The sequence below is a fragment of the Nothobranchius furzeri genome, chromosome 8 (assembly GCF_043380555.1).
Source record: "Nothobranchius furzeri strain GRZ-AD chromosome 8, NfurGRZ-RIMD1, whole genome shotgun sequence".
NCBI classification, from domain to species: domain Eukaryota; kingdom Metazoa; phylum Chordata; class Actinopteri; order Cyprinodontiformes; family Nothobranchiidae; genus Nothobranchius; species Nothobranchius furzeri.
Window position 1 is genome coordinate 40,500,663 of NC_091748.1, and position 11,125 is coordinate 40,511,787.

Consider the following 11,125-nt stretch of genomic DNA (forward strand, 5'->3'; position numbering starts at 1 on the left):
AAGATTTTGTTTCTAATGGAATTAATTTTACTTGTGAAAAATTCCATAAAGTTGTTACTGCTGAGTGAATCGATGGTTCAGAGTTATGATTTTGTGTAAGTTTGGCAACTGTACTGAAAATAAATTTTGGATTATTCTTATTCTCCTCAATTAGCGCTGAAAAATAAGCAGTTCTAGCTTGTCGAAGCTTATTTTTATAAAGCACAAGACTATTTTTCCAGGATAAGTAGGACTCCTCCTGGTGTGTAGAGCACCGTGTTCTCTCCAATTTTCTAGAGTTTTGTTTTAAAGTTCGTAAATGAAAATCAAACCAGGGAGCCAACCGCCTATCCCTAATTACCTTCTTTTTTAAAGGGGCAACATCATCTAACACACGCACGCACGCACGTACGCACGCACACACACACACACACACACACACATACACGCATTCAGGCGCATAATGTGAAAGTATAAAAGTAAACATGGTAATAATATATCTAAAATATCAAGTAAATTATTGAGTCAAATTAATCTAAATGTAAACAGAGGCCCATGTTAAGGTGTCAGAAGTAACTTGTAACTGTAAAGGTGTAGTAGTGCACAGAAGCACTGACCTGGCTCCTAGCAGCAATAGATTCAGTTCAGGGTTGGCTCTTACACGTTGTTCAGTTACTGCTTTAAATAAGTTAAATTCGTTCCAAGAATTTCGCACATTACTGAAAATGACCAATAACTTTTAAAAAAAACTATCATTAAAATGGGTTTAGTATTTCCAGTGGGCGTGGCCTTTGGGTTGTCACATGACAGCTGTGGCCGAGAAGCAGGAAGTGAGAGGGCGGTGCTTTGAAGGGCTGCAGCGGATGAAAATAAGGTAAATGCTACGTAAAATCTATACTATTTTCAATATTTATAGAATATTTTGATTACGATATCTAAACACGCAATGTAGAGTCATTTGTGAATGTAGCTACAATGCACGTTGGGCAGTTTTTGCTGATCGTCGATAGCTTAGCAATGCTAGCCTAGGACTAATATCTAACCGGAGAGAGGACAACGTTTTTATAGGAACTAGTGCTGATTCTGTACCACATACACGACCTAAGTTGCTTCAGAACCCTTTAATTCGGGGTTTGGTAGCTTGTTATTGCTTAATAGAAACATTTACTACGATAGTCTCTCAGATTCAATCTCCGGCTTTATGTATACGTTAAACAGTAAACAGTGCAGTCTGCAAAAGCACCAGTCAGTAACCTTTTCCTGTGCTGCTAAAAACTGTCAAATTGGGTTAAATAAACGACTAAAGAATTTTTCGATAGCAAAGGAAAAAAATCAAGACTTGATATAACTTTTAGGGATTTTTTGCTGAATCTCTAAATGTTTTTCCGTGAAACGTCTGATATTTTTGAAGTTTGGTTCTTGTGTTCTCTGAAGGGCCTCGCTCTCTGTAATGTTGGTGGTGTTTGAATCACTCATCCGCCCCCCCCCCCCTCCCCACTTCATTCTGAGTTCCTACTCTGAATATGTGTTTTATTGTTAACTGGAAATCACGAACCGAACACTAGATACGTCTTGCGTTGATCAGATTCATGACTTGTTCTGTTCTGTATGACAGTACGATCCACCATGACAGCCATAAAGCACGCTCTCCAGAGGGACATCTTCACACCCAACGACGAGCGTCTTCTCGGCATAGTTAATGTCTGCAAGGCGGGAAAGAAAAAGAAAAACTGCTTCTTGTGTGCTACAGGTATGTGTGTGAAAGCTGCGGAAGCTCCTGTAAAGAACATTCATGATAAAAGGACTTTTTTTCCAGTTACCACAGAGAGGCCAGTCCAGGTTAAAGTGGTTAAGGTGAAGAAATCTGACAAGGGGGACTTTTATAAGAGACAGCAGACCTGGGAGCTCCGAGACCTGACAGTAGTAGATGCCAAAGATGCAAGCAAGGTTAGAGGTCACACGGTCTGTCATGGCGTCCCCTATTGGTTCAGCACTCTGCAGTTAGGACTGATGCATGCTCTGTTTACGTTGTAGGAAAACCCAGAGTTTGATCTTCATTTTGAGAAGGTTTACCGATGGTTGGCTAGCAGCACAGCTGAAAAAAACTCCTTCATTTCCTGTATCTGGAAGCTGAACCAGCGTTATCTAAGGAAGAAGTTGGAGTTTGTCAACGTCAACTCTCAGCTCCTTGAAGGTGGGTAAATGCTAAAACTTCAGCCAGCTCAGAGTCTGCATGCTCCTTACTATAACTTAATTGTAATTCTTTAAAGATGCATCTTTTCCCCTCAAGCTCTACAACTCTACAACCTTTTGCATGTGTAATGTGTATACCTCCATAATTTGGTAGATTTTATTTACAGGTAGCATGTTTTTAAAACTGAAAGCCTCTTCTTTGTATGTTGGTTTGTGTCAGTAGTTTTCTTTGTTAAGTTCTTTTTTTATTCTCACTCTTTTTCTCTTGATCTTTCTGTGGCCAGAGCTTCCTAAAGCTGAAGGTTGGTAGGAATAAACTTTCCGCTTGATCCCTCCTCCTACCTCTTCATTATACTGTTCATGACCCCAAGCCACCATTTTCATCAAAGATTCTAGTTTTCCTGCATTTCCTGTGATTTAAATCATGTAATTAAACATGGAGGACATAATAATACTAATGATAATTATAACATCAACTGTAACACAAACTTAGGTTGTTCAGCTATTCTATCTATTCCACATTAAGTCATGACTTAATTTTTTTGTGGCATTAGTGCACTGTACACATAGTTTATGCTCACCTCTTCTACATGTTATGTATTAAAATAGTCATAGTCTAATAATAAACACTAAATAAAATTTAGCTCATGTATGTGCTTTTTGACCTCATGCCACTGCCTGAGATTGGTTTTCATTTTGTGTTCATATCCCTGCTACATTATCATCAGATGTCGGTAATAAATGAGATTTTACGGCCTTTAGTAGCATTTCTTTAAACTCTAAATACCTTTGATTCTATTTATTTAAATCAAAGAAATAATAAAAAATAATCTGACAACAATGGCAGTGCTTCTGGTATTATCATCTGTATTCCTAATTTCACTTATTTTCATGGACTTAGAGTCGGTGCCGAGCGGTGAGAGCCAGAGTGTTGCCGGAGGCGACGAGGATGCCCTGGATGACTACCAAGAGCTCAGCACTCGTGAGGAGCAGGACATTGAGAGCATGATGGAGACGTGCGAGTACGCGATCTCTAACGCCGAAGCTTTTGCAGAGAAGCTCTTCAAGGAGCTGCAAGTTTTAGACGGGGTGAGCGAAGCAGTCACTGACGCTCTCTTTTTTTTTTTTTTTGCTAGTTTCTCAGAAAACCCAAATCATTAACGTATTAACTGCCAGCAGTTTCCGGATCAGAAAAGCCTCTCGCTGCCAGTGGTTTTGAGCGTTTTAACGGTTTTTTGAAGAGTCACAGAACGTTGTGCTCAATGATGAAATCAACTCCAAGATCACCAAAACAAAGGGTAGACTCACTTCCCACATCAGGACGGATCCGCGTGTTTCTAGAGTTATCTGTTCTTTCATAATCCGTCGTCATGGCAGATGCTTCTCCGGTTCCCACCTCACCTTTATCACAGCGGCGGCCCAAAACGGTCTCCTAATACATGGATTTTCTGATCAGGTGGTGTGTGACATGAGCGGCTGAAGATCAGCTTTGGAGCCGGGATGTTTGTTCTCACGGTGTGGGGGCTTGTTCCCACACCTGCCCAGTAATAAAATGCAATTGATGACTTTAGTTGTTGATGGCAGCGAGCGGTTGGATTTAAAATGATGACTTTAGTCGTCAATAGCAGTTAATGAGTTAACCAAAAAGGCATCTCTGGATCTGTGTCTTCCTAAAGGCCAACATCCAGTCCATCATGGCATCAGAGAAGCAGGTCAATATCCTGATGCAGCTGCTGGATGAAGCTCTGACAGAGGTGGACACCATTGAGGGAAAGCTGAGCAGCTACGAGGAGATGCTCCAGAGCGTCAAGGATCAGATGGATCAGATCTCCCAGAGCAACCGTCTCATCCAGATCAGCAACACCAACAATAACAAACTGCTGGATGAGATCCAGTTCTTAGTGGTGAGGCGCTATAACACACAGTTGTGTGTGTGTGACACTGAGTCACAGTGTGTTGTTAGATGACTCTGGTTCCTCTCTCCTCCTGTAGAACTACATGGATTTGTCAAAGGGGCACATCAGGGCTCTGCAGGAAGGAGACCTCACCTCCCCTAAAGGGATAGAGGCCTGCATCAATGCTTCTGAAGCTCTGCTGCAGTGCATGAGCGTGGCTCTGCGGCCAGGTATTGAGTAACTTCTGCAGAAATAAATTGACTTTGTAGTTTTTTTTTAGTGTTCAATCAAATGAAAGTGTACGTTACTTCCTTCAGGTCATGAAAAGCTGATGGCTGTGAGGCAGCAGCAGCTTCTGTTTGCTGAGCTGAGAGACACGTTTGCTCGCCGCCTCACCAATCACCTTAACAATGTGTTTGTTCACCAGGTGAGTGCTCAGTCTTGTCCTTTACAACCGTGTTCCTACTCAGGCTGGACAATTTCTTTCATGTGGATTTTCTGTACCTTAACTTAAAAGCAACAACATGTTAAATGCTGCTGTAGCATGACTGGCTGTGGCTGGTCACATGACCTTATGTCATTTTTATCAGCTTTGTTACACAGAAACAACAAAGCTACACAAAATATCAGATATCTGGTTTGACGTGGCTTTTTTTCTGTTTATATACATCAGAGAATAAGCACTATGAAGCTACGGGGACAGAAATCAGACTCAGCTTTTGATCAGCTTGAACAATGAAGACCTATGGTCTCCTGGCTCTTTTTTCTCCTTGTGAGCTTCCTTTTTAGCTGACGCTCTCTTCCTGGGCTTCCTGTGTTATTTTCCTAGCAGCTGTGTCCCTCCCGCTCACGACTTTCCTTGTTGCTCACTTTGAATCATCCCACTCTGCTCTCTGTCTCTGTGTCAGTTCAACCACTTCAGTCATTTCAAAATGACCATCCCTCAGTATTATAGGTCCTCCTGTCTGTCACTTCCAGTGAGTACCCTCACAGCAACCCCCCACCTGGCCTCTTCTCGCTGTTTGATCTCTCACTGCTCACTCAATGAGGCTTCTTCCTCCAGCGTTTTCTAATGCATGAGGTAGATTTCTAACTTCTTAACATCCCTTGTCTGATGAGGAGCTGATGAGGCTGTGTCCATCCTTCGTCTCCTTCACCAGCTGACTCAGCTGAGGGCTTTTCATGTTTGCGTTCTCACATGGCTCACATCACAGAAGGCTGTGCATGTCTTGTACTAAATGAAGTCAAGAACACACGTGCTAGTCCTGTGAGGGAGTAAGGGGAAGCATCAAATCCTCAGAGGTATAAAATCTGTGAGTTTGTGATAAACAGCAAGCTGGAGTGTGTGCATTTCTGGATGAAAATGGATTTTACACTCCTATAACGTGTTGTTCTTCTGACCCTAACGCTTGTTTTTCTGAAGGGTCATGATCAGAGCTCCACCTTACCTCAGCATGCAGCTGAACTCACCCTGCCCAAACACAGCCCCCTCCACAGGGACCTGCTGCGCTACGCCAAGCTCATGGAGTGGCTGAAGAACACCCACAGGGAGAAGTACGAAGGCCTGTCCAGGGTCAGTCTGGTAGTTTTTAAAAATATTTATTTTAAGAAGGAAAATCTGTGGCAAATGTATATGACGTCTGCCAAAAACATCTTACTGCTTTCCTAGTGGTTAAATATGCAAATGTTTGAAAATAGAGATGATATACCAGTGAGCCAAAGCATCAGGCCAGTGTTTACCATTTTTATATCTTACATTAGTCCATATACCTCTTTAGGAGAGCTGATTTTATAACGGACGTGCACAGGCAGCCCGGTGCTGCTGCTAAATGTTATTAAAGGTTCCATATCGTGCTATTTTAAACCTCTGAGAGCAAAGGTAGGCTCAGTTCATGATAAAAGATTACTGTTGGCACTACTGAGGTGTCACTTATTTTAAATACGAGTTATTTCCATCAGTGTGAATTTAAACCAGCAAATAAAACATGTTTCAGTGAAACTCCGCCCACGCCTACTCTGACCAAAGGGCCTACAGACGAGTCTCTTGCCGCGTTGGCTACGGTAGTTCAGAGGTCTGCCTGGCAGCTCGTGTGCTGACGTGGGTTTGAATCCCGGCGGTGTCGGCAGTAATTTATTAAGCAGTTTTTATATTTTAGTTTTATTGATTATTCCGTGAAAAACGAGAGGTATTTTTCATTAAGAAACAAAAATATCACATTCTAAAAAGTTCCAAGAAGTGGATTTTCCATGATATGGCCCTTTAAATGAAAACATCTGCCTACAAATGCTTCGTAACATTATTTTTTACAGACATTTTTTATTTACTCACTTTAAATGTAACATGTGCTCAGTTTATTGATGTAAATACTAAACAGTGCAAACAAACTAAGATTCAGCAGTTGATTAAATGTGGGTTTCGAGCACTGATGGTGGTGACGTTTTAGCATCCAGATAAGGTGGGGATCTGAAGCTGTTATCTTGTGGTGCTGGGACGCCGGTTCAATAATAAAAGCTTCTTGAATCTCGAAACATCTCGATATTTACCATAAAAGTTGGCCTAAAAACGTCACCCGACAGCTGACTATGACCTCTGTAGTTCGACATCGGTATTGACATCATAGAAACTCAAATCGGCTGATCTCTGTTGAATAATGGCAGCTACTTTGTGCTGTCCAGCTGGTATTGTGTGTGTGTTTACGTCGTACATGTGAACAAATATCCTTTCTCCTTTTCAGACCTACGTCGACTACATGAGCAGACTGTATGAGCGAGAAATCAAAGACTTCTTTGAGGTTGCTAAGATAAAGATGGCGGGTACCTCCAAAGAAGCAAAGGGAAAGTTTGGTAAGAGTCCTGCTGTGAAGCACACCTCTGTGATGGAGGTAATGTCGGCGTCTGACTGATAGTTTTCTGCAGGATCATTTCTTTTTGTCTCTAATTTATGTATAGAATATTTATGATGAAAGGGTTAAACAGAGCTTGTCATGTACAGCCTTCCCACAACATATTTAAACAAAATCATAAATGCCTCCCAAGTGTTGAAGCTGTATTTGATGTTTTATCTTTCAATAATGCTCCTCTTCCCTTTGCACCAGACGTTTTATGTCAGATCTATTTATTATCTGAATAGCAGCCTTGGTTAAGCTTTAGTCTTGGCAGAGTCATAGGAGCCTATATTAGCTTTTGTCTCAGAAAACAAAAGCAAGACTTGGTTTTCCAAAGGTTGGTCCAAACAGCTGCGCCACTGCAGAGCACACGAGTGTCTTTGTTAACTTGTGACGTCTAACATCTAGCCTCACCTCTCCCATGCTGCATGTTTTAAGCTTAACCTGTCTGTCTTTGATGCCTGCCTTTCTAACTGGCTGCAGCCACGCTTCCGCGGAAAGAGAGTGCACTCAAACAGGAAACGGAAAGTAAGTATGAAATCTGAACGGAGCCATCAGTTATCCACTGTGCTTCTCACCTGATGCATTAACACAATCCTTTCATTCAATCCTACATACCATCACCTCTATATGTAACTGCTTGGTTTGTGCTGGTTCCTCACAGTGTTGTTTAATCTCTAATCAAATGTTCTAATTAAATGCTTAACGCCAAAAGAAGCTAACAGTTTGCATTTATCCTTTCTTTTTAAACTGGGATTATAATTAAGTTTGTATTAGTTTGAATTTTTCTGGCCGTGTTCTCGCTGTGTCTTCCATGCTGCGTCAGGTTTACACGGCAGCTCTGGAAAGCTTACGGGCTCCACTTCGAGCCTGAACAAGCTGACGGTGCAGGGCTCCAACAGCCGCCGATCCCAGTCCTCCTCCCTGCTGGACATGGGCAACATGTCTGCCTCAGACCTGGACGTAGCAGACAGGACCAAGTTTGATAAGGTAATGAAGGGTTTTAAAGGAAGCTTACAGTTGTTTCGATCCTGAATTCAGAGCAGGAATTAAACTTGGGGATGTTCAACCTCAGGTGGCAAACAACAGAAACACATAACATTCCAGACAGAAATGAACGAGAACACAAGAACAGTTGGTGGCTCTGGATCATTCAGGTGGTTTTCACCAAAGACCGGGCCTGGAGGGCCGGTATCCAGCACTTTAGTGGTTTCTCTGCTCCAACACACTTGATTCAGTGGTTGAGTCACCTGTGCAGCAGCTCATCGGGCTCTGCAGAAGCCTGTTAATCACCTGCTGATTGAAATCAGGTGTGTTGAAGCAACTAAAAAAAAAAAAAACGAGCTCGATAACGGCCCTTCAGTCCTGCAATTAAACGCCCCTGATCAAAGACACCGGCAGTGGTTTCAGAGAAACGTTATTTAGACCTTTTCTAAGCTATTTGACATCCATCCTTCTAAAGTGAAAACAGTGAATTTCAGCAGAAGACGAAACAAAACGATTTAAGACAGCTGTCAGTCATTTTTGGAGCGTGTGTCACATCTCAGCCTCTTCAGCGCAGGGCCAGAGCGTGGAACACTCCGAGAAAAATACAACAATCATCTGTTATATCAGACTTCAGACCTCGTTTACCACGTTAGTCACCATGGTAGCAGCATCAGAGCCAGGGACCACAAAAGGCTCAACATAGAATAAAACACAAAAATAAACCGAAAAAGGTTATAAAAATAAACGATAAGATGAACAAGAAAAAAATAAATTGCAGTACAATGAAAAAAATTCAGGTTTCACTGAATGCTAAAGTCATCAATGGGTCTTCAGTGGTGATCTGAAAGGCGCTAGGCTGGAGTATGATGCACGTGCCTTTCACTCACTGCTGCTGTCTCTAGGGCTGTATTCATTTTAATTGCTACATTTGAACTTATGTTCTGAATGTTTTTTTAAAGACCAAATTGTGTTTTCTTTGTGTGCAGATATTTGAACAGGTGCTCAGTGAGCTGGAGCCTCTGTGTCTTGCAGAACAAGACTTCATCAGCAAGTTCTTTAAGCTGCAGCAGCACCAGACCGTCATGCCCCCACTTGCACAGGTACATCCGTTTCTGTGTATCGGAAACTGCTGCGGCATCCAAGTAAATGATGCTATCTTACACTAGTGGCTGTTTTCATACGGTTGTGTCTTTAAATGGAGGATTCATCTTCTCCAAAAACATGATTTCAGTTACATCGTTCTTGTCGTTAGACTGGTCATTATTCTGTTTACTCACCCGGTCAGCCTGAAACAGAAGAGTTAGATGGAAGCATGCCATCAAGAACACCCCCCCAGGCAGACCAAAGATATGCTTTGTCCTCAGAGTGAGTACTTTAACATGCTAATTACCATGCTAGGTGTTAACAGTACCCGCACATCAAAGCAAATCTATTTTATAGACATTTTATATGTTATTTGTTTGGTTTTTTGTGACTAAAGGAAAGACACCGTGCGACTGATGATGAATAAGATCTTCCAGAGCATCGAGCCGGAACTCAACAGTCTCATCGCTCTGGGGGACAAGATAGACAGCTTTCATTCTCTGTACATGCTGGTGAAGATGAGCCACCATGTGTGGACAGCTGAGAACGTTGACCCAGCCTCTTTCCTCAGCACCACTCTGGGAAACGTTCTGGTCACCGTCAAAAGGAACTTTGACAAGTGCATCGTAAGCAGAGTCCATGCGGTGAAATTGTAATATTAATGTTAGTGTGTGATGAATCTACATCTGTCCTCTTGATACAGTCGGGTCAGATCAGGCAAATGGAGGAGGTGAAGATATCTAAGAAAAGCAAAGTGGGTATCCTGCCATTTGTCACTGGGTTTGAGGAGTTTGCCGAACTTGCGGAGACGATCTTCCGTAACGCAGAGCGCAGAGGTGACCTAGACAAAGCTTACGTAAAGCTCATCAGGGCTGTGTTCACGAATGGTGAGATAACCCATCATCATGTGATGTTGTCTGGAAACAAATGAGGGAATTCAGGTTGTCTTTTCAGTGGAGAAGGTAGCCAATGAAAGCCAGAAGACACCGCGGGACGTCGTTATGATGGAGAACTTCCACCACATCTTTTCCACGTTGTCTCGTCTGAAGATTTCCTGCCTGGACGCGGAGAGGCGAGAAGCCAAACACAAATACACGGACCACCTGCAGTCGTATGTAATCAACTCTCTGGGCCAGCCACTGGAGAAGCTTAATGTAAGGAGATTCGTCTTTTTGTTGTGCCACGTAAAGAATGATGTAGTTCATTTTAACAAATTTTTAAGCATATTGTAAATTTTCTTTCAGCATTTCTTTGAAGGTGTTGAGGCCCGCGTAGCCCAGGGGGTCCGTGAGGAGGAGGTCAGCTACCAGCTGGCCTTCAACAAGCAAGAGCTACGCAAAGTCATCAAAGAATACCCTGGCAAAGAAGTGAAAAAGGGGCTCGACAACCTTTACAGGAAGGTGGACAAACATCTGTGTGAGGAAGAAAGTTTACTACAGGTAAGGAGTTCATGAAATCACTCACTTCCCTGCTGACTAAAACAGCATATGCCGTGTTTTGGATGCTGGTATGCTAGTCCAGCATGGGATGTAGTTAACTGGATTTTGGACCAGCATCCAAAACTCATGCAGATTTTTCAGCAGGGTTTAACACCGATATTGCCTTCTTAATGCTGTTTTCCAACTGTTGCACTTTCTTCTGAACTCCACCAGGTGGTGTGGCACTCCACGCAGGATGAGTTCATCAGGCAGTACAAGCACTTTGAGGGTTTGATAGGCAGGTGTTATCCTGGATCTGGAATCACCATGGAGTTCACCATCCAGGACATGTTGGAGTACTTCTCCAGCATCGCTCAGTCTCACTAGTTTAGTTGCCGCTCACTGTTTCTGTCACAAGTCACACCTGCTTCCCGACTGAAGGTTTATTAAATGTAATATAACACCTTTTGGATTGTGAACATTTCATATGTGCCTGTGTTGTTTTTAAAGGGAATTTCAACACTACATGTGTGCTTCTTTTGAGCTCCTCCCTACATCTTTTGTCGTTTTTCTCTTTATGTCAATTGTACATAATAAATTTGCAGTTGAAGCATCAACTAACAGATGATTATTGTACCTCATTTGTTGAAAGAAAAAAAAATACTTGAGATAAAAATCTGTGCTT

General features: G+C 42.3%; 1 protein-coding gene across 4 annotated transcripts; it reads left to right on the plus strand.

The window, feature by feature from the left end:
* Nucleotides 1-760: 760 nt before the first annotated feature.
* Nucleotides 761-11,066, plus strand: exoc1 (exocyst complex component 1). Of its 4 annotated transcripts, XM_015971715.3 has the most exons (20): nucleotides 761-853; nucleotides 1,595-1,729; nucleotides 1,796-1,926; nucleotides 2,014-2,173; nucleotides 2,457-2,474; nucleotides 3,074-3,261; nucleotides 3,849-4,076; nucleotides 4,165-4,297; nucleotides 4,385-4,494; nucleotides 5,491-5,640; nucleotides 6,803-6,911; nucleotides 7,436-7,480; nucleotides 7,779-7,942; nucleotides 8,926-9,039; nucleotides 9,225-9,304; nucleotides 9,420-9,648; nucleotides 9,726-9,909; nucleotides 9,977-10,176; nucleotides 10,267-10,461; nucleotides 10,675-11,066. In XM_015971715.3, the coding sequence occupies exons 2-20, from the start codon at nucleotides 1,606-1,608 to the stop codon at nucleotides 10,825-10,827; spliced, it is 2,715 nt and encodes a 904-aa protein (XP_015827201.1). In that variant the 5' UTR covers nucleotides 761-853; nucleotides 1,595-1,605; the 3' UTR covers nucleotides 10,828-11,066. The 4 variants fall into 4 exon arrangements, with proteins under 4 accessions (XP_015827201.1, XP_015827203.1, XP_015827202.1 ...); XM_015971717.3 differs by lacking the exon at nucleotides 7,436-7,480; XM_015971716.3 differs by lacking the exon at nucleotides 2,457-2,474.
* Nucleotides 11,067-11,125: the final 59 nt, after the last annotated feature.